The sequence below is a fragment of the Nelusetta ayraudi genome, unplaced genomic scaffold (assembly GCF_046127955.1).
Source record: "Nelusetta ayraudi isolate G7.1 ecotype Tasmania unplaced genomic scaffold, CSIRO-AGI_Nayr_v1 ptg000010l, whole genome shotgun sequence".
In the NCBI taxonomy this organism is placed as follows: domain Eukaryota; kingdom Metazoa; phylum Chordata; class Actinopteri; order Tetraodontiformes; family Monacanthidae; genus Nelusetta; species Nelusetta ayraudi.
In genome coordinates, this window is record NW_027466060.1 from 1,129,832 (window position 1) to 1,151,914 (window position 22,083).

A 22,083-nucleotide genomic window follows, 5' to 3' on the forward strand; every position below is an offset into this window, starting at 1 on the left:
TTGCCGCGCCGAGCAGCAGCTTCTCAGTGATTTTTATCTACAACTGTGTTACAACATTGGAACAGGAAGTGCGTCCAGCCCTCAGAGTCCACCGTCACATTATTACACGCTGGCCTCAGATGTTATGACGCACTCTTAAATATTAACGGTTTGATTTAGAATTAGAACCATTCACTTTTGTGGCCCCCCCATGCAGGTGTGAGTGGAATCCTAAATAATTAAAAGATAAAAGAACTCAATTTGATTTTTTTTTTTTTTTTTCCCCCCCCATAATCTCATTATCAATTTCTGCGAAAGTATTTGGACAAATGAGCACTTTTCATTCCGGTGCTCGTCCAGCCACCCCGCACGTTACGCCACTCAGTCGCGTGCACTTACTGACAATCATGTAATCCATTAAGACAGGCCGGCCGACCCGAGTTAAACGTTTGGATGGAAGTATGAATTAACTCTGCCCGTGCTTCTCTTCACATTAATCAGTTTATCGCAGTCTCTCGCAACCCTGCTTCTGAAAATGGATTTTTTTTTCCTTTTTTTTCCCAAAGTCATAACGCAACCCTCTAATGCCATCTATTGGTCAGAGCACTCGGTGCACGTGGCGGTCCTCCAGTCGGTGTGTTTGACGACGCATACGCTGCATGGTGTGCTTCCCCCGAAAAAATGAAATCCTCATCATGATCCAATTAATTTGTCAGGCACCTCAACCTTGTGGTTAATCTCCGGATTAGATTATCAGCCGGTGAAATCTATAATTAGTCCATACGACGCTGCTTGCTGTAAAACTTTCTTTGGTCCACTTGGCTCACTTAATTAAAGCGCCGCCAAAACACTGAGCAGACGGAGAGTCCTGCCATGTCTCCAGCAGTCATGCGTTGGTTTTCAGTACTGCCTCAAAATCTCCAGAATGTCCTCCTTCACAGAGAGCGGCGAGTGCTGCTGGACCCCCGGACCACCGATGCTCGTTTCCCAGCAGTCGAAGCCGCAGTCCTTCAAGTCCTGCACGGTTGCTTGGACAACGAGCGAGTCAGTCTCTAGAAGATAAACACCGCATGACAGCGTCAGACAGTGGTAGCGCCGCGGCGCTAAATTCCGCCAAAAAGCACCAAACGCTGCGCAAGAGAGAGAGAGAGAGAAACAGCGCCGCTCGCAGGTCAACGAGTCAATTTGCAAACTCTTTGACGGCGCCAGAGCAGAGCTGCACTTCACACAGGCAGAAACATGAGGCATTAGGAAGTCTATTTGGAGGACTTTCATTAAAAATCACTCTGCTGCAGACCGCAGGCATAAACAAAGCCGCAACTTGCAGGTTCTTCCGCTGTTTGTTTTCCTAAAAGACGGGATGATACAGCGGCGGCGGCAGTCATTTCCTGCAAGCCACTTTTATTGTTTGAGGGAGGAAGAGTGAGTGATGGTGGGAGGGGAAGCACAATATTTGTTAGTGGTCGTGGCAGTCTGGCCCATCAAATCAAATGATGGGATGGGAAGAGACGGGGACAGATGCTGGTGGAGTGAAGAGAACTGAAGCGGTGCAGCGTTTGTGACAATTCGAGCAACAAATAATAAAAAAAAAAGATTTAAAGGCAGGGAATCATTAAAGGCCATCCGTCCAAAGCATCCCTCTGGAAAAACACTTTTTAGATTGCGCACTTCCTCTTTATGTTTGCTGTCTCGGGCTACAAAATGTCGATGTAAATTCAGCAAGGACACATTCATTTAAAGCCTGCATTTACCAGCAAACGCTATTTGACTTTCAGACAGAGCTTTCTTGATCTTAATGCATTACCGTGTTTAGCAGAGTAAAGTGTTGTTAATGCTGCAGAGACTTTGCTGTTCGGTATCTCCTTTAAAAGATGGTCACATCTGTATCTGGACCTTTTCTCTACTGATCTAGGATCAAAGGTTACAGGCAGACAGAACCTCTGTCCCAAATCAAAGCCTAATTGGTATTGAACTAATGGGCTTCCTGGTTTTTATCTCAGTTTTGTTGTACGGATTAGTTAGTATGAAGCAAACTCAGCATAAAGGCTTGAAAGGTATGTTTATAAATGTGTAATACATGTGTAATGTACGTTTTATAAAAGCAATGGAAATCTCAGTTGCATTTCTTGATGCATTTTACAATGTATAATATTATTTTATTAACTGGCCCAATTCTACATTTCTCTCATTTGTTTTTAAGCAGTCTGTTGTACTCATTTAGTGGACTGAGCTTTTTTATGTGTGATAAAACTCCATTAATAGTTTGATTATTTTAAAATGTTTTCACCCAATGTTGTTCATCAAGACTTGCGGTCTAGCAGAAAGTACCTGGTCTGAGAAGAGTGATGCCACAGCCTCCTCCACCGGCGCCTGTTAGCTTGCTGTGAAGCCCTCTGGCTAGCGTGATCCGGCACAGTGTGTCCAGGGAAGGGTGTCCCACGCCCATCACATTCAGATGGTGCTGGTTAACGTCTATGAGCTCCTAGAAATGGAGGTGAGACAGCTGATGACAAACCTTGTCGCTTTCGGCGGAAAGTAGGAGAAAGGAGGGAGGGAAGAGGCGGTGATGTAACAATTACGCTCAAATTACAAACGGGCCTGATGTAATCCGTTCATAATCGGTACCTCGAGAATATTGTAGTGTTCTCCGGTGATGGGGCGACTGGTCATCTCTGACAGCACCTTCTCACACGTGCAGGAAACGGCATCGACTGAATCCAGCACCGGTGTCATGATGGAGGGAAACTAGGAGAGCGGAGAAGAAGCGATTAACCGCGTGAGCGCAGCAGCACTTGAGTAATAAAACTCTCCGAGGAATTTTGAATGGAGGAAATTGCATAATTTTAAAATTGCAGGTTGGATTTTGGTTTGTGTCCCAAGATAATTAAAACACTGCCACGACACTGCTGTTACCCAAGAGTGAGACAGAAATCTGGGCACCACGCCGGTTTCTACCACAGCACCGGTGCACCGGCACGCTGGATGAAAGTTTAATTTCAATATTTTATGAAGGCACTCAGAGGCAGGCTCTGGAGTATCTGCCGAGCAAAAGTGCCGCCTATTATATTAATTACAGTGTCAGCAAGTGAGACACAGGCATGAAGGAGCCATTTAGTACCTTGTTAATCTTGTCTTTCACCCCGGCAACAAGCACCTTGGTGCTGCGCGGCACTTTAGTGTTGGTGAGGAGGATCCTCAAGAGCGGCACCCTGTGAGTTCGGCAGAGGTCACACAGACAGAGTTCTATAAATAAAAATCACAGCGGAATTACTGCAGCCTGTTTAAACCAGAGTTAAAACAATGAGATTGATCATCGTCACTACCTGCTCAGTGGTATAATCTTCCCAGCCAAGAACCTCAGCATGCCACCTGCAGAGAGAAACACCAGTCTCTGATGGATGAAATGGAAGAATAGTAATAATAATGATAATGATGATGGCCATGGTGCAGCATGTCAGCCATGTTACTATCGAGCGCTCTGTTTGTAACAAGACAGAGGGAGTTATAGCACCATATGCACTGTGCCATATGCCAGATTATTGCAAGGCCTCACCCCATGTTCCGACAGCGTTGTCTACTCCAGAGGGATTACCATGGATGATCATCTCCCCCTGGAAAGCCCAGCTGTTGATCAGCTCGAGGTCCTCCTGACACCACCTGCAATTATGCAGAAATGAGCGGCGACCACCCCCAGAAGATCTGACCTCTAAATCTCCTTCAGATCCCGACGAGACACAAAGGTTGAGGACACAATTACAGAATGATGAGTTTGTGGGGAAACTCATCAACTTGAACTGAGGTTAATTTTTCTCTCAAACTTGAGGCACGGTGACCTTGCGCTCAGTGATTTTTTTTTTTTCTTTTACATTTAGGTTTCTACAATGTGGGAAAAACTGTCAAAACAAAATAACAACTGTGTCAAAAATGAAAGAAATTTGTTAAACTTTAAAAATCACTCATCATCAAAATTTTGCTGCTATAATTATTCAACTTTCCCCACTGTGGGATCAATAAAGGTTCTTCTTACTGAATTTAAAAAGCACATAGCAGTGACTGCGGTCCATTATAATCCTCAACTACAAGTCTGAACAGAATTTAAAACCATAATTATCTTATTCTAGAGCCTTTTCATTTCTCAAACATCTTGAAAGGAACCATCCCCTATGTGACGTTGTTACCTTGCAGTCTGATCCCACTCTTTGAGAGGTGAGGGAATGGCCCCACTGGCGCACAGCAAGGCTGCAGCCAAACACACAGAGTAGGCAGCACTTGATCCCAGTCCTGCCCCGGTCGGCAGCTCCGACCACACAGACACCGTCACACTGGGCAGTTCGCTGAATGAGGAGGGGGGAAAAAGCACTGAGAGATTTCCGCTGCCATGTGGTCTACATCAGATGCAGACAGATCTCCAATCAAATCTTTAATCGGAGCTACACGATGACAAACACCGTAATAAAAGCGGGAGTTGCTACAAGAATCAGCATTGCGTGCAAGTTATTTGTTTGCATAAATTGCACGTTCGCCAGGTGCTACAGCAGGAAACAGAACCTCGTTGTTACCGTTTGCTTGGAAATTCATTTTTGTGTGGACAGGGGGGAAAAAAAAAACAACAACTAGAAGCTAATCTTGTGGTTCTTTTCTCTGAGGAAAACACATCCAGACTTGTTAAAGGCTGCAGTGTGGCCCGGTGCCAGACTCTCATTAGTGGCCATCCTGTCAGAAAGCATCACCTCTGTCAGACAGGGTAGCACCGTGTCTGCGCCGATTAAACCTGCCGACAACACGCTGCTCTGATCTTCCCGGGCCTCTTCCCTTCTCGCAGCAGCTGGAACTGCTAATAACTAACATCCTGCCTTCTGTCCGCTTCTCTTTCCAATTTTATGTTCAAGGATGAGCTTTGAATGAAAGCATTGAGACTGCCTCACTAGCATTCTGACAGTATTCATATTAGGCATGAATACATTTAGATGGGGACGTACATTTGAACGATTGGTACTATTTCACCCTGTGCTTGAGAAATGTGAAACACTGAAATGCAACAGGGTCATTGTTTTCTTTTTGCTGAAAGGCAAAGTACAGTCACCTACGTTTACCATGCTGCAGATAATGAAAAACAATCCTAATTCAATGTAAACTACTCATGTATAAATCAGGTGTCTGAGGAATGCCATGCTGTAGAATTTCCACTAGACAGTGGTGCTTTATGAAACTGCTTTAAGGTAATAACCTCAGTGACTTATGCTTACAATAGATTGAATAGATAGACTGCCAGCCAAAGGTCCTGCCATGACTCTTTGAATATGACTTCTGCATTTGAATCATTGATCACACACAAAAAAGCAAAACATCATTACACACCCCCTCTCAACCTTAGGGGAATCTCATTAACAAATGAAACAATGTCAAGTTGAGACCTGAAATTTAAAATAAAAAAAAAAAAAAAAAATGAATAGTATAAATATACTTATTTTGAGATATGATTATAATTCATTCTATTTCAAACAAAGTAGCCTCAAAGTAGCCTCTCACATTTTCTCTCCAGCTACTGACATATAACTGTCTCTTAGTTGCTCATTATGGATATTTTATCTAGTGATTTCAGGAAGTCTATCTTACCTCGATCCAAACAGTGAAAGGTATATGTAGAGGAAGGATAACGTTGCCATGGTGCAAGTATCCAGGTTCCCGTCGCCTACACCGACAAAATCACGAAGTCCTCTCATAAGTTCAGGATCCAGAAGCTTCACCTCCTCCCTCCTGTCTGCACGAGGAAAAACACAAAAACACACATTAAAAAAAAAAAAAAAAAAAAGTACATATTGGCACGATTTTGATTTTGATTTTTTTTATGAAAAATAGACTTTTGCGTGTTGAGCGCTGCATCTGTAATTACCGCTGCAAAAAGGCATGACGCGCTTTAGTTCAGACACGTCCCAGCAGAGGAACCTGTCAATGTTCGGGAGGTTGACACAAACTTTCCCGGTGTTGGTGGCCTTTAATCGTAAGTACGTCCTCAGGTTTAAACTCACAGCAAGAGCCACCTGCGGAGCAGCGAAGACACAAGCACATGCAGTGTCATTTCTGTACACACGTTCCAAGAAATCGTGCTATTCGTCCCATTGTGGGACAACGACTTCAGATCCAAACAAGTCTCATTTTCGCAATGACCACCAAACACACATCCAACATGCAAGCATTTGGCATCTTCACCGTCTCTGTATTTTTGTTTTACCTTTCCGTGTACAACTGCATGCTCTCCGTGTAGGATGGCCTTCCCTGGCGCAGAGATGAAGATGTCACTGACTTTCATGTCTGCAATAGTTTAAATACTGCAAACATACGCGTCCTGAGAGGGCAACTTGACGCTCCTTGAGTTCGACCTGTCAAACGCGGTGCTATTATCGGCTAGCTTAGACACTTTTAGCAATAGTTAATCCTTCCGGGAGCAGGTAGCAGTTGCTAGTTCAGTCACTTGTACTCGGAGTCTTAAGCGACCACAAACATCATACAAGGCTATTTGTAAAAAAAGTACAATGACATGTACGCTCTAACTTTCACACTCCGAAAATGCCATGTTAAAAACACGAGTGTCACTCAGGAGGGGGGGGGGGGGGGGGGGGGGGGCGAACGTCGGCTCTGGCTGCATTATCCAATCACGGCCATACCACGATGAACATATGCTGTGTCATCCAATCACCATCTACTACTCCCCTCCTCGGCCGGTGACTTGACCAATCACGCGATTAAATCGAAACTCCCCTTAAATACGGGTGGCGCGGGGGGACAAAAAGCTGATGTGTGTCGGTATCCTGTCCCGTTTGTTTAGCTAGTTTTTGACCCTCAGTCAGCACTGTTGATGGCGTCGTTTCTTTTGAAACCTGCCTATTTGCGCTGTTTTGTGAGGACAGGCAGGCTCGCTAGCCTCTGTCGAGCAAGTGAAACGCTTTGTTTACACAGAAGGTAGATATACAGCTCTGTTACATGAGTAGCGTTGTGCTAAGGGAGTTAACGAGTGTCAGTCGTAAGTCATGGTTAGCTGGATAGCGCTTCATCCAGCGTTTAGATTGCTCGTATACGTTATTTTAAACCACGTTTCTTTGCTTTTGAATTAAATTGAATTGAATGAGAAATATTCATAGGCAGAACAAGTGTCCTTCAAACGCAGATATTGATGTAATCTTCCTTTCCGTACGTTGACCAACAGTTATGCCAAAGGTGATGAAACAAGGACAGTCAAAATATACACCAAGACTGGAGACAAAGGTTGTATTTTAACTTTGGAAAACTTTATAAATTCAAGTTTGCAATTCTTAGTTATCAGGAAAAAAAATAAACTTGGAACTTGCAGCACTTGAGTATTTACATAGCTAATTGAAACAACACTTTTTAATTTTACTTTGTCTCATTTTGTCCACGGTATTAATTTTTTATTATTATTTTTTTTAAGTACAGTTATTTGTGTGAATGAAAGCTCTTTAGTGAGACGCCCAATTAACTGTTTCCTTTTGAACATCTTAAAGGTTTCTCGAGCACGTTTACCGGAGAAAGAAGACCCAAGGAGGATCTTATCTTTGAAGCTCTTGGATGCACAGATGAGTTGTCATCAGCCATTGGGTAATTTTCTGACCTAAGTCTCTCTGAAATCCTGATGATTTTTTTTTCTTTCTGTAATCTGCCTTACATGAGGTGACTGTGTTCAAATGTACATTTCAGCTTGGCTCGTGAATTTTGCATTGAAAGTGGACATACATTTATATATCAGTTGGACAAGGTATGATCCCATTGTTGCAAATATGTCTGTATGTTGTAGTAATGGGCTAGGCATGCGTGGGGGGGCTTCCATATAGACATTTTGACATGGGTGCAATTTCTTCATTGCAGATACAGTGTATTTTACTCGACGTTGGTGCAAACATAGCCACCCCTATATCAACTGCTCGAGAAAGCCACTTAAGTATGTATTTAATGACAAGATCAAATGTTGCCTATGTTGCTGTAGTAATTGATTTTGTTTATTTTATCCAAGGGAGAACAAGATTTACCGCTCGGCCAGTCGTAAATCTTGAAATCTGGATTGATAGATTTGCCGAACAACTCCCTCCTCTGAAAAACTTCATTTTACCTGTAAGTCTATGATTACTTCTTTTTTTTCTCAGGCAGCACTCTAGTATTGGGCCTTCTGAGAGTGTAATGATATTGAATGACTCATTGTGAATTCCAAAATGTCTGTTTCAACAAGTGGACATTCTTACCACAGTTGCACTAATGTGAATGCTCTGTGTGTCACAGTCTGGAGGAAAGAGCAGTGCAGCTTTGCATGTTGCTCGCACAGTGTGTCGAAGAGCCGAACGCAGGTCAGTGGAAGTGTGATTATTTTCTTTGTTAATGTAAAATGTCCTTACTCCATCTTGTTTTGACATAGTTGGCTAACGGGAAATTATTGTGTCATTGTTTTGGTTGTTTTCTTTACAGCGTTGTTCCAATTGTCCGAGCTGGAGAGGCAGAGCCTGAAGTTGCAATGTTTTTAAATAGGTGAGTCCAGTGCTTTGAACAGTGTCATTCATATATCACGCCTGTATGGTGATCTTACTTTTTTTTCTCTTTTTTTTTTTTAACAGATTGAGCGATTACCTGTTTACTCTGGCCAGATATGCATCCATGAAAGAAGGAATTGAGGAAACTGTCTATAGAAGACCAGAATAACAACATTTGCACATGGAATATATGAGGCTTTATTTTGTTGGGTGGTGATGGGCAGATTGTTGCAGATATTCAAGTTGCTGTAAATACATTAAGATAAATAAAAATGTTTGTTTCATTTTTTGCAAAATGTGAATAAAGTTAATACTATACATCTTCCTCCTTGTATAAATGCTTTTTTTAATTGGATTATTAAATTCAGTTCAGCTAAAATACAGTCATGGTGCTGCGGCTGAATTAGTCCTCCCACTAATCCTGTGTTATGGCTGCACTCCAATTGGTTTTGTTTCCATTTAAGTTGCATAAACCAACAACACATTTGCACATCATGACAGCTCAGGCATGACTGAACACTTGGCTTTCTTTCGCCGTGGCTCCCATTTCATCCTCCCATACGGTCACAGGATCTGGCACCAGCCCTGGCTCTTCTGGGACAGTGTGCTGGCCCATGTCATCAAGGACAGATTGCGGTCCTCATAGGGTGGGTAGCGCAAATATGTTACACACTCGAACCGTGTGCTTCTTATCAAACATGACTTCCTGTGAGAGAAGGTGTCAAAGCTGTTGCGGCCATGGTATGACCCCATTCCACTGGCACCTGCCACAAAAAAAAGAGGTGATATGTTGCAGGTTTCACTCCCGTACCCTTTATTCTTTTGAAGGAGGGGTCACAACTTACCAACGCCACCGAATGGCAGGGCCACCATCAGGCTCTGTAGGACACAATCATTGGAGCAAAAGCTCCCACTAGAGGTCTCCCTCATGAGTCTTGAGATGACCTGTCAGAAAGGCCAGAACTTGATCAGGAAACGCATTCCTCCAAAGAGCTGCTTTCTAGGTTATTTTGTGTCTATATTTTGTCTTCTGGGTACCTTGGTGTTGCAGGAATACGCATACACACAGAGCGGTTTCTCTTGCTTGTTAATAAAGGCAATTGCATCATCTAATGAGCTGACAGTGAGCACAGGCAGAACTGGGCCAAATATGTCCTTCTGCATGATGGGATCCGACTCTGTCACCTCAGTCAAAATTGTGGGAGCTTCAGACATGAGAAAAATGATAACGAGCGCAAGAGAATTTGGCAGTTGGCTTTGGTTTTTGACAGAATACGACATAGGTGATGCTTACCAATGTATTTCTCGGCTTCTATCACCTGCCCGCCCACAGCCACTTTGCCAGATCTCCACAGTATGTCCCTTGTGCGATTGAAGAGCTCTAGATTGACCATGCGGCTGTAACTACGGGACTCTCTGGGATCGGGACCGTAGAACTGCATTAGGCAGCATTTCAGGGCCTGCACCAGCCGTGCTTTCACATCTGCGTGGCACAGGATGTAGTCCGGAGCCACCAAGCTCTGTCCGGCATTGTGAAAACGGGCCCAGGCGATGCGCTGTGCGGTGGTGGCAATCTCACAGTGTTGGTCCACGTAACAGGGGTTCTTGCCAGCCAGTACAAGAGTGACAGGTGTGAACGTTCGAGCTGCAGCCACGGCGATCCTGCTTCCCTCCTCTTTACACCCTGAGCATTAGACAGAAAAATCTAAGGTTCTTTGTGAATGGTCACACATAATTTCAAAGTTGCATTGTTTTACCTGTAAAGAACACATGGTCGAATTTAAGTTCCACAATTTCGGGTAAATCATTTGTGCTTGCAAGAATCACCTGGAAACACTCCTTAAAAAATGAAGAAATTTAGATTAGACTATGCAATTATTAAGCACAACCAAGCTAATAAAAATTCAACCCTTGGTATTTTGTAATTGTTTTCTAAATAGTTTTTTTTATATCTAAAATCATTTAAAGGCAGCTATTTATAGAGACCAGAGAGAGGGCGGGGTTTAAAAATACATCAATCAATCATCCTTGTGACGTACCAACTTACATTGTCCAAGTAAAAAGGAATGAGGCGGTGTAGAAGCTCTGCTGTGTGAGCGGTGCTCTCAGAGGGGCAGATGATTGCACAGTTTCCTGCACAAATATTTAATCAGAAGGCAACAGTTGCCAGACTCTAATCTATCTCAAATCTAATCTACTGAAAATGTAAAAAAAAAATATCTGCACCTGCTGCAATGGCTCCTACAAGCGGAACCAGACACATTTGGACAGGACTGCACCAGTTTCCCACGATGAACACAACCCCAAGCGGCTCGCTGACCACCAGACATTCATCCAGTGACGTGGACTGAGGTCAATAAAGTTCATTATTATTTGAAAACAGAAATACTGTGGTCAAATTGGTACAAAGGCTGACTAACCCCGACACTCTTACAAAATGACATTGCAGCGTAACTTTTAATCTTCTTTGGGAGCACAATACTTTCCTTTGTGGCAGCCAGACGGAATGTTCACTCCACATAGATTGCGCAAATGAAAAACAACTCCGACAATGTGGTGAGGATGTTTGGGACAGAAACAGACGTTGGCGGACTGACAAAAAAAAAGCCTCACCAGGTTTCTCTCCACATGCTGGGGATGCATCCACTTCTTCAGGTTGTTTATGGCGTGCATGGCCTCATTCTTGACCAGGATCAGCTCAGACACCACGGTCTCAAAGCGTGGCTGGTAATAAAATAACATTTTGAAGTTAGCAGCAATTTTGGGCCCCCCGCTATACATAATGTATTAATAACAGTAGAGACCACTAGGCCCGTGGAATCACCCCTTGACCCCCTAATTGGCACCCTTATGCAGCAGTATTATCATAGTCCCAGGATAAATTGCCATTATCACCACCAACCTTGTGGAGATCCCTTCTTAGAGCGTCCACAAAGTCACACTCGTGTTCCTCCAGCATCTGCACCACGGCCTCCAGCTGAGCCAGCCTGAAGCTCTCCGCCAGGGTGCGTCCAGCCTGAAAGGCCACTCTTGCCCTCTTCAACAGGTCCGTGCACTCCAGAGGGTACGTCTTCAAACAAGGCTCCCCCAGCCTGGTCCTGAAAGCGCAGCAGCAACAGCATCACCAGCAAAGGGTCAGAAGAGCAGATACACACCTCAATATACCCTCTCTCACTCTACCTTCTGCACGTGATGCGGCCATTCCTCTGACAAGCATTGCACGCCTTTGCCTTGACACTCATGTCAACACCGGTCAGGAGGCATCTACCCACTGGCCTTTTCTCCAAGGCGTCAGTGCAGCTGAGTCTATTCAGAGTCAAAGCCCCACTGGCTCCGACTGCAGTGAAAATCCTATCAACTGCAGCCAATCAGGCGATAAACTGAGAAAGGTTAAGCCAAATCATCTTAAACCCAGTCACTCCAGAAAAAAAAATTCTGTTCCCTTTGAAAACACGTGACCCCTAATGGTTCTGACAAAATGTGTGCGTTCGTAAAAGCGCCCTCCGGCTTGCGATCGGTACCTTCGCAGCGTCTTGAACCATCGGCCCGGGGAAGGACTCGGCGGGTTGCTCATCGCTGCGGCTGCGGGTGATCAGCTGCGGCCACACCGTTCACCTCTCGTTAGGACTGGTGGGTGGGTGAGCACTAGTGCGGGCCGGGGCACGGCGGGCAAAACGCACGGCCGGCAGTGCGCGATCACATTATAATCCGTCGTGCGCGTAATGGGCGCCAAATTACCGAGAGGGGTGGGCACCAGAGCAGCGCCGTCCCATGGCAGGCTTCCGCCAGCACGTGTCATTAATCAAAGGTTAATCAGCGGGGTTTTTTTTTTTAAAGAAAAAAGAAAAGAAAAAGAAAAGAAAAGAAAAATACTCCCATCAATTGTGAATTGTTTGGGTTTCATAGTTGTGTAATACTGTTTTTGCAGAATTTAACACAGTCACAGGGACTGGGTTTGTCCCGTATTTCTGAGTGATCTTGAACGTACATTTATTTTCGACGCAAACCCACGGTCGTTTCTTTGGAGTTTGCGTTTAAAACCATAATCTACATAGCTGCAGGCTATTGCCCAACCCATTCGCAACAACTGCGTACAATTAAAACATTTATCTTGTTTCTAATGTCTTTTGGGAACAAAGCAGTTCAAACTATGTCGACCACATACTTTTTTTGAAAACCTATTTTAAGCTATGATTTACTGGTGAGCCACTGGCCTGTGATGGCAACGGCCCCAAGCACTGCAGGAGGCCTCCTTTATTTTTCTGAACGACAGTTGGCAACACTACTACTGCCAGTTAAACGGACCTGAAATAAAGGTGCAACAAACATGGTAGGTAAAAACAGTCCCAGAATAAGTTTATTATTATTATTTTTTTTTTTGCAATAAAGGGGGTGGGTGTTCTAAGTCCTTCATCGGTCCACACTGGTACATTTTATAAAGCATATAGCCGTTTACGTTGACATCATTTTGACGCAGATGCGCGACTTCAGCAGACAAAGACAGACAAGCTTCCGGGGGAGCTTCTCTCATCCCCTCTTGCATGTGTAGTGTTGCCTTCCAGTCCGTAGTAAGGTTAAATAGCTCAAGAACAGAATATGTCAGTTAAATGTCAGTTGAATCTTGTAAATCTTGTTATACTGCAACAAAATCAACATAAATTTGCATAAATAACACATTAATGACTTTTTAAAAAAAATCTCTCTATGGGGTTAATAAGAGAAAAGCTCTTCTTTGCCTGGGAACCCTGTATGGAGCGATCAGTTCGGCAAGCAGCAGAGTTATGTGCAACGTTTCCCATCCAAGTGGACATCAAACCAGCAAGCAGTCACAGTTGGTTGGTGAACTAATCCATGACATCATGTTGGGTGGTTTTTAAACCTCAGTCTTTTTTTTCTCTACCAAAATGGCTTGAGAAGTCCACAGAGATCAGAGATTGTTGTAGGACCTTCCCCTGTTGCTGAAGATGACGGAGGGGCGGTAGAAAGCCGTGTTTCTGCACTCTTCTGTTAATTGGAGGAATTAAGTCCTGGTGCGTAGCCCCCTTCTCCCTATGGCTTTTTTCCCAGATATATGCGATTATTGGTTAGAGGGGTAGTGGATGGTCGGGCACGTCACATTAGTATGAGGCACTCGGCATTATGCAAAGGTGGAGTCTGAAAGATTATTTTTCATTAGTGTGACGAGAACCAACACCACGTACTGTGCTGTTCGCACAAATTTAGTGACAACGGTAAGCGAGGATGTGGAGTAAGAAAGGCGCCGTTTGGTTTTAGTTGAGGGACAAATCCAGTCCGACTTTTCCTTTCAACTATTTCAACTGCAACAGCTGGGAAGAGGCTTTTCTTCTTGGATGAGCAGGACCATGGTTTGTGGCTGAATACATTTTACAGGGGTTAAAAAAAACCGCATACATCAGACTTAATAAATTTGTCACAACGTGGAAACTGCTGTCAGATATCGCTCTTGGGTTACTGCACTCTCTCTTCAGTGGAGGGTTGGGGGGGTCAAAACGATTTCTTTGCCGTAATGTGGCCTAACATAATAAACACAGGATCTCCCCTCTTCCGTGGAGACCGAACACAAGACTATGATTTGTCTTCCATTCCTCACAGACGCATTAAGTCCAGCAAAAACATTTTAAGACCAATCCGACACCGGCTTCGACGCGCTCGGTGAACGCAGTCTGACCTCCTAAGTGTGTTAACAATGCATCGCTTGGCTTCACCCGAGTGAGTGGGCCGCGTGTCTAATGGCTTGCATCGCATCTGTATTGCTTTCCAGGTCGCCTTGAACTGGAGTGTTACGTCTGCGAGTGTTTCTGTTGAGCCTGAGAAGCAGAGATCCAGCCACTGTTTGTTCCCGGTGTTCCCATGAAGTTACATGAACGTGTGTAGAGGAGGGGGCCAGGAATTTGATTGTGCTGCAGAGACAGCATTGCCGCTGATGCCAGCGAGTGGGCGAAAGTCACACAGAGCTCTTCCATATATTTATAGAGATAAAAAAAGGGGAGTCAGTGTCTCCTCGGGGACTCCTCTCCCCCTCCGGCGTTTCCCATTTTGGAGACGCCACTCTGATGTGACAGGGTCCACACCAGGTAAGCAAAACGCCCCGCTCGGTTCACACCACTCTCTTGAGTAGATTGTCCCGATGCAGTGGAGTTAGGAGAGCTCGAAGCCTGTGTTCATGCTTATGGCGTAGCGCAGCTTGTCACGCAGGATGCTCTTTTTACTGTAGTTGGGCAGCTTTAGCAGGTTGAAGCACGTCGACGAAGTGGGAAGTCGACCGCCGGGCTCCTTCTTGCGAATGGTGAAGAAGCCTCGGAGGACACTGCCCAGGGTGTCTCCAGTGTCCTGGAAAGACGAGAGGCTGTCAGTTCATAGCGTAGCACAGGACAGGGACACACACCCTCCCCCCCAAAAAAAATCTGAGTTGCAGCAGATTCTCTTTCTTTTGACATTTCTACCTGATCATCAGAGACTTCCACACAGCGGATGGAGAAAGGTGGTTTGAGGTAGGCAAAACCCAGAAGAGGCGGCCTTGAGCAGCTAGTGACAAACTTTAAAAAAGAAAGAAAAAGAGAAAAAGAAATTAAAAAGGGATCTTCTGGGGGGCAAAGAAAAGAACAACAGCCACAAGCAGGCAGATCATGTTTTACTTTAAGGAACATGGCCCTCTCCTCAGCGGTGAAGTCACTGGACAGGATGTCCCACAGCCAGATGATGACACGGTGGCTGCTGTGAAAACCTCCATAGTAGACGGTGTGTTTCCTGGGGAAAGAAGTTTGAGATTCTCCTTTATCGCTGAGAAAACTTCCTGTGGAACATCTTAATGACCTGGAACACGAGATGAAACACTAGATGGTTTAGATTTATCTACTATATCTCCCAGCTAATGAGTCCATAGAAAATGTTTCGAAAAAGGAAGCGAAACTCTGAAGGTGGTTGACTGAACTCTAACATTCAAATGAACCGAATTGTTGACTGGCAGCAAGCAAGAAAAGAAGACCGGAGTCAAAAGACGTAGAACCTACTTCAGGTCATCCAGGTCGATCTCTGCGTTGTCTCCAGAGACAAGACGCTGAACCTCCGGCGTGGAGAACATGTGCAGCCACTCTGGGTTAATGATGCTGCGGAAGCCCCGAATGAAAGCTGACGTTTGTTCCTTGATCTGCGTGTGCATGCGGAAGTGAGCCATCAGGTGGATGTAGCTGATCCTGCAGGAAACAAAACGGTGATCAGTTATGCAATCACAGTCATAATATATTACAACCTTAAAGGGGCTGAGTCTTTTTTTTTCCTTTCGTACGTACTTGTTTTCGTTTGTGACGGGCATCGTTTTCCCTCCAGGTATCAACTCATGACAAACAATCTGTAAGGACACAAACAAGGAGGCTTCACCTGATGGATTTCACATATTTCAATTGTTTTATCATCATCTTCATCCTCTATTAATACCTGTCCCATGACATCCTCATCATAGGACAACGTCAGTCCCAGATCTCCAACATCTCCATCATAGCGCTATACAAACACAAAAATAGATATAAGAAAGACGTGGCAAGGAGACACCAATGGGAAGAAATTACACATTATGGATTGTATGCATTTACAGCTGACCTTGATGGAGGTGAGGTTCTTGTAGAACTCTGAGTCCAGGGAGGGCAGCTCATCGATGGAGCTGTAGAAAGTGCTGTGGTGGTGACCGAGGACTTGACTCAGGAAGAAGGAGGCAAAAGGAACATCCACAACTATGCCCTGTACACACAGACGTTAGAGTTACACATCCAATGAAAATTTCCTTAGCGCAGAGCAGGAATTGCAATGCACATTTCCTTCATGGTGTACCTCGTAAACAGCTTTTCCGAGCATCTTCCCCACAAACTCAAAGAGCTGCAAGTGGTTTTCGTGGATGTACGATGTGGGTGAAGGATACAGCCTTTCATTCCCACTGGTGGTCTGCATGAAAACATAAAAAAGTGTTTGCCAAATCAGCGTCGGCAACAAAGAGGACAAAGCTCATCCAGCCGTCTCTCCTCAAGCCTCACTCACCTTGAACAGGTTCAGCGCAGGGTTGAACACCTTTTTAATGATCTCCTCCAGAAACTCTTTAAACACGCCATCCTGGTCGATGCCGGCCTCGTCTACTCCCAGATCGTTGACAAACTTCACACGGATGACCCCTTTTATGGAGTTTGCAGGTAACCGCCGCAGCTGATCATACCCATCCTTATTTGAGAAAGAGGCGGTGTTAGTGGGGGAACAACTGGCTGCAACAGCAGGACAAATGATACATCTGCACCGCTGACTCTGTACCTCCAACATTCGTGAGCGGCGGATGGTGATGTGGGTGACGTGCGGTGAAGCAGAGCTGGTCTCGATCAAGCCCAGACTTTCTTTTTCCTTGGTGACGATGTTCCTGAACAGCAGCACCCTCTAAGATCAGAAGGACTGTGACTGTGCGGCCAAAATGCTAAAACTCTTGGGCACTTGCTGAATAGAGGGACAGTTTTTACTCACGTTTTTGTGTGGAATGACGTGTGGAATGTACTGCAGTAACAGCTGGGCTCTTTTCTTCCCTTTCTCCAGCTCTTGGAACAACAAACTGGGCTTCAGGTCCCTGAAGGTGAGGGGTTTTATATGTATTCATAAAGCAGAAGGTGACACAAAACAGGGGATTCGACAGCTGCTTCTGTGCTTGTATTTACTTGCGCAGCCAGTGTTCGTCAGGGGTGAATCGCCGTCTGCAGTCTCGTTCATAGAGCACCATCAACCAGCCGTGAACACTGTGGAACAGCTCCAGCTTTTCTCCCTTAGCGTTTTCTAGAAAAAAAAAACAACCGTCATCGTATTAATAAGTGTCTCGTTTCTAATGGATTTCTAGTGGATGCCATTATAAAATAGCTCGGAGGGAAGAATCATTTCAGCCAGACCACAGACTTACCTAAGATGCCGTCCCATATCATCTTGTAGACAAACGTGTTCAGGAATGAGGAGATGGTTATGAGTTCCTCTATCTTGAAGGACGTCTGCTCCTCATAGACTTCGATGTCGTCGAGGATTCTAAAAAGAATCAATGGGGTGTCATGAAACAATGCTGCTAAATGTCGTAGTAAGCAGCTCAGCAGCTAAGAGTCACTGAACGCACGTGATGAGGTGCCGTGAGCAGTCGCAGAAGAGCATGAGCATCGCCAGGAGCTGCTTGGACTCTTCGTTGTCGTTGTTCAGACACTCCATGAAGAGCTTGAGGCCTCCCTGAGGACCCAGCTCACAGATGAAGGCCCACAGTTTGGGCAGAAGGTCATCGAGGTGTGTCAGACCTACAAGAAGAGACAGCGCAGAGAGACAACGAGAGCGGCTTTGAGTCCCGATGAGCTCTTTTGGATGAAAAAGATCAGAAAAGCGGATCGACTGTCAGACTGACCTGTGAGTATCTGGAGTCGTATTTGCGTGAGCGTAGACAGAGCCGTCTGGTAGAGCACACTGATGCTGCACACTTTCTGAACCTCGGTCGAGTCCACCCGCTTCCCTCCTACCGGTTTGAGGATGTTCCGCACAGAAGCCGACTTCTGAAAAGCGCGCTTGAAGAGGTCTGAGGTCAAAACGCACACAAACACACATCGGGGGAAAGCGAGATCATTAAACAACTCCCTTTTTTTTTTTTTTTTCTTAGATTATTCCAAGATGTTTTAGTTTATGTCTTACTTTTAACTGGCAGGTTGTTCTGTGATGTGCTGGGTTGCGGTGGGGAAGGAGTTGGCTCCTGACTTTCCAGCTTTTTGGAGAGGACGTCACTGAAGAGTGTTCGGATGACGGAAACACCCCACAGGTACTGAAGCTGCTTAGTGACCAGTGGCATCGACTCATTCAGGCTGCAGAGAACAGGAACGGAGGAGACAGAGGGTGGAAAGACCAGTTATTCGAATCTGTCAATAGCTGTACAATGATGCGTAGACAAGGGTAGACAATGTGAAAAAACTGAGGCTATACTGGGGAACACAATTGCAGTCCTGAGTAAAAGTAATATTATTATTGCACTGTCATTGTTTTATTGTCTTCTGAGCTAATTCAATTTGTGAACCACATAATAAACCTACAGCTTTACTTTTTCATGCAATGACTTTAATTGACCTGTGTACCAAGAAAGGCTTTCTATGTAAATTATAAAATATATAAAACATTTTTGACTTAGTAAAATTGTTCAAGCGAAGATATTTTACAGACCCGTAGTCCACTGTTTGGGAAAACCAGCCCAACACTGGGTGCCAGTGGGTTAGGTTGGACTTCTTTTGGGAGACATATCTCTGACAGTAGGAGAGCATGTCAGTCAGGTCTTTTACAAAGTGGTTGGCCTCCTCTTCAAGGACTTTCTCGTTAAGGTAGCCCAAGTGGATCAGGTTTGCTATCAGACAAGAAATACACAGTCAAAACTACAAAGACAACACAATTTTTCCTCTCTTATAATTCTATCAGTAAATGTTACATAACAATATTTATCCATACCAAGTAAGCAGAGCGAGTGGCTCCCCTCAAGACAAACACAAATGTCCGAGCACTGTTCTTCCCGGCTGAGAAACAAAATGAACTTCCGCAGCAGGTCATGTGACTGAATGGACGTCATACACTGTCAAGATGAAGCAGATATTTCCATTTATTTCAATTTACTTTATAGTTCCACTTACTGTATGCAGTGCCTATGTAAGGCAGCTTGTTATTAATGGAAATAGTTTTTACCTCTGGAGTGAGGGTACTGAGATGGAATACAACGGCTGGAACCGACATGACGTGAATAAGGAACGATCTTAGGAGGTTATCAGAGAAGTGAGCTGCAACAACTGGCCTGAGGAAATAGCAGAAGAAATAATATATTTGAATCAAACCAATTTAGTGAGAGGGGCAGTCTGCAAAAAAAAAAAAAACTAAGAAAACAAAGCAAAACAGAAAACAATTTACCAAATAGTGTATTTACATCTAATACACTAATATCAAACTATTAACCAGCTCCACACTCACCTTAATGACAAAGTGAAGATACCAGTCAAAGTGCCTTTGGAAAGAGATGGTTTAGAGCGAGCCAAGCCGTTTGTTAGCAGGATCTGTAAGAAGAGAAGTGAGAATAAAGACCTTAAGCCTTGAACAGAATCTCTTTATAAAGCCGACAAAATGATGCATTGTCAAACTGAACCTGTAGCACAGAATAGAATCCCTTCTGATTGAGATGCCCCATTATGTTTTCACAAAACCTGGTCAAGGCTGGCTTCAGAGCTTCACCTAAAATCAACGAGAGCAGATCATGTGTTGTGTCATATGAAAAGCTTAATGAGCTATTAGAAAATATAACTTCATTATTTATATATATAAAAAAAAAAAAGTACTTACCTTTCCCTCTGACAATGCGCCAAGTAGAAGTGTCAGTGAAGGTCACCAGCATGGTGAGGTACAATGTTACTTGTTTATTGTCTTGAAGTATATCAGGCTGCAAATTACATAACAAATGTTGACAATCAAGTATTATTAAAATGACTCTCATTCATATTGCAAAAACATAAAATCTTCTGGAACAGATAGGTGATACAATGTATATAATTTCCAAACGTTTTATAAACGATACTTTATGCAAATAAATATCATGCTTGCAGATTATAGATTTGTTTGTCATCCATCCATACAGGCTTATATAAGTGAATAAATAAATAAACATGTATTGACAAAAAAATACATGTATTACATATACATTACATGCATGTGTATGGAAACATGGAACTTTTTTTAATACACTGATCTTGAAAATAAAATAGAAATAAAAATTACTTCTTTGAAATGTGAAATATAAACATAAAGAGTAAAGTAAATACTGACTTTTAAACTTTTGAGTCTCTGACAGCAGGTCCACAGCACATCTTTTATCTGTTTGAGCCAGGAAATGGTGAGGTCTTTGGAGAGAGCCAAGGAAACATACCAAACCTCAGGGGGGAAAAAATGAGCAGGGTCAATTAGACCAAAAGAAGTAAGGAATGTGTGGCAATTGGAAAAAAAAAAAAAAAAACTCACTTTAGGTTCATTTTCAACCTCCATGCTGGCAAGAATGGCTCGACAAAGCTTCTCAAACCTCTGTGTGGTGGACAAAATTGTGGCAAAAGTTCAACCAAATATAGACCAAAGTGAAGCAACCAAAAAAGCACCAAAATAAGCATGTATAACATTAACATTTCAGTAACCTGACTCTTTGCATGTGTATACGCACCAATTTATCCCCTTGATCATATACAAATAGCAACTTCCTGGCGATTTTGAAAATTGAAAGTGCATTTCTTTTAGATGATCCTGTTTCAGATGTTTGAAAGTAGTCATCAACCTCTTTCCTGGAAAAACACACAAAAATACAGTAACACATTGCAACAAGGCTCAACCGTTGCTCATTCTATTACAATTTAAATAAACAATACTTAATCTGAAATATTGCACTTTTATTATCCAAATATTATGAATTATTAATATGCCAACCTTACTAGCAACTGTAGACTTACCTTATTTGTTTCTTGAGTCTGCGGCGACAGAGAAAGCTTCTGACCAGGGCTTGAATGTGCGTTGCAGCTTTCTCCTTGTCCTTATGTCCTTTCCTTTCCTCCCTGGCCTGCCTGGCTTTGTCCAGGAACTCGGACTTGGAACTTTGAGGTACAGTAAACATTGTGCAGCCTGAAACACAAACATTAAAAACCCTACAGTTTTTATGGACAACTTCAACTAAAACAACAGTTTTAAAAAAAAAACACCACAAATTGATATCATAACACTGGCTTCTGCGCACGTCTTTTTTATTAGGCATCTTCCGTACTGCAATCACCACACTTAGAGGAAAACACAACGAACTCACCAAAGAGGTCCTGGCAGTATCCACAAGTGTTGCCTGACCTTCAAGAACGCATGGCACTGGATTTCATCATAATGTTGTTTTCCGTGAGAGCCAAGGCAAAGACGAAAACTAAATGGCCATCTGTGGATCAACGGCAAGGCGACGATGGAGCAGGAACAGTTAGCACTCAGTGCTAGTTCTCGTTTGGTCTTCTTGCTACTTCCTCAGGGTGATCATTTTCGTATTAATTTCTCTATATTTTCCATCGTCATTGAATTAGCTTTGCCTCAGTGTCAATGACAACCGCAAAAGTAAAGAAAATACCCCTTTACGGAATGTAAACAATGAGAGGGAGAACCGTAGGTTGCCTGCAGCCATTAATCCGCTTGTGTCGCATTAAAAGATTCCGGCTAGTGTTATTTCTCTAAAACGTTACAATATTGCTTTTGACAGAAAACAGAAAGTCTGAGACGCTCCAATTTATACAATTTGCGTTTTGAAAATATCAACTTTTTTAATAGGAGTGAATAAGACTTGCTTTTTAGTGTTGGTTGGGTAACGGGAAACATTGCTCCGTGGTGTGGGGGCTTTTATTGCTGTAACTCCTTCAGCGGACGGATATTGGCGAGCTAAGGCTAATGTATTTATATGTCTTAAAAAAAAAAAAAAAAAATAGAATCCGAAAAAGTCTAACTTTAAGTGGCATGCAATTGAATGATT

General features: G+C 43.6%; 4 protein-coding genes across 5 annotated transcripts; 1 reads left to right on the forward strand and 3 right to left on the reverse strand.

Annotated features, from left to right (window-relative positions):
- Nucleotides 1-266: 266 nt before the first annotated feature.
- mvk (mevalonate kinase) lies at nucleotides 267-6,506 on the reverse strand. The gene is made up of 10 exons (XM_076019540.1): nucleotides 6,212-6,506; nucleotides 5,873-6,020; nucleotides 5,596-5,740; nucleotides 4,158-4,313; nucleotides 3,533-3,636; nucleotides 3,303-3,348; nucleotides 3,098-3,188; nucleotides 2,605-2,724; nucleotides 2,308-2,461; nucleotides 267-1,031 (listed from the first exon to the last, which is right to left on the reverse strand). Exons 1-10 carry the CDS (start codon nucleotides 6,287-6,289, stop codon nucleotides 880-882), a joined length of 1,194 nt encoding a protein of 397 aa, XP_075875655.1. The 5' UTR covers nucleotides 6,290-6,506; the 3' UTR covers nucleotides 267-879.
- Nucleotides 6,507-6,767: 261 nt separating this feature from the next.
- mmab (metabolism of cobalamin associated B) lies at nucleotides 6,768-8,832 on the forward strand. The gene is made up of 9 exons (XM_076019541.1): nucleotides 6,768-6,939; nucleotides 7,184-7,242; nucleotides 7,500-7,593; nucleotides 7,693-7,750; nucleotides 7,861-7,933; nucleotides 8,006-8,103; nucleotides 8,269-8,333; nucleotides 8,452-8,511; nucleotides 8,598-8,832. Exons 1-9 carry the CDS (start codon nucleotides 6,836-6,838, stop codon nucleotides 8,680-8,682), a joined length of 696 nt encoding a protein of 231 aa, XP_075875656.1. The 5' UTR covers nucleotides 6,768-6,835; the 3' UTR covers nucleotides 8,683-8,832.
- Nucleotides 8,833-8,844: 12 nt separating this feature from the next.
- On the reverse strand, nucleotides 8,845-12,218 carry aldh3b4 (aldehyde dehydrogenase 3 family, member B4). Of its 2 annotated transcripts, none has more exons than XM_076019543.1 (10): nucleotides 12,035-12,218; nucleotides 11,416-11,611; nucleotides 11,127-11,237; nucleotides 10,740-10,860; nucleotides 10,561-10,646; nucleotides 10,271-10,352; nucleotides 9,808-10,197; nucleotides 9,552-9,718; nucleotides 9,359-9,458; nucleotides 8,845-9,277 (listed from the first exon to the last, which is right to left on the reverse strand). In XM_076019543.1, the coding sequence occupies exons 1-10, from the start codon at nucleotides 12,085-12,087 to the stop codon at nucleotides 9,078-9,080; spliced, it is 1,506 nt and encodes a 501-aa protein (XP_075875658.1). In that variant the 5' UTR covers nucleotides 12,088-12,218; the 3' UTR covers nucleotides 8,845-9,077. The 2 variants fall into 2 exon arrangements, with proteins under 2 accessions (XP_075875658.1, XP_075875657.1); XM_076019542.1 differs by lacking the exon at nucleotides 12,035-12,218 and adding an exon at nucleotides 11,694-12,006.
- A 623-nt stretch (nucleotides 12,219-12,841) lies between these two features.
- On the reverse strand, nucleotides 12,842-21,917 carry ube3b (ubiquitin protein ligase E3B). The gene is made up of 27 exons (XM_076019544.1): nucleotides 21,385-21,917; nucleotides 21,038-21,206; nucleotides 20,755-20,872; nucleotides 20,562-20,621; nucleotides 20,370-20,474; nucleotides 19,890-19,986; nucleotides 19,696-19,781; nucleotides 19,524-19,606; nucleotides 19,245-19,350; nucleotides 19,014-19,134; nucleotides 18,735-18,912; nucleotides 18,216-18,382; nucleotides 17,935-18,102; nucleotides 17,659-17,830; nucleotides 17,455-17,573; nucleotides 17,219-17,333; nucleotides 17,031-17,130; nucleotides 16,827-16,946; nucleotides 16,563-16,739; nucleotides 16,359-16,469; nucleotides 16,131-16,268; nucleotides 15,969-16,034; nucleotides 15,824-15,882; nucleotides 15,545-15,727; nucleotides 15,170-15,281; nucleotides 14,978-15,070; nucleotides 12,842-14,864 (listed from the first exon to the last, which is right to left on the reverse strand). Exons 2-27 carry the CDS (start codon nucleotides 21,196-21,198, stop codon nucleotides 14,673-14,675), a joined length of 3,207 nt encoding a protein of 1,068 aa, XP_075875659.1. The 5' UTR covers nucleotides 21,199-21,206; nucleotides 21,385-21,917; the 3' UTR covers nucleotides 12,842-14,672.
- Nucleotides 21,918-22,083: the final 166 nt, after the last annotated feature.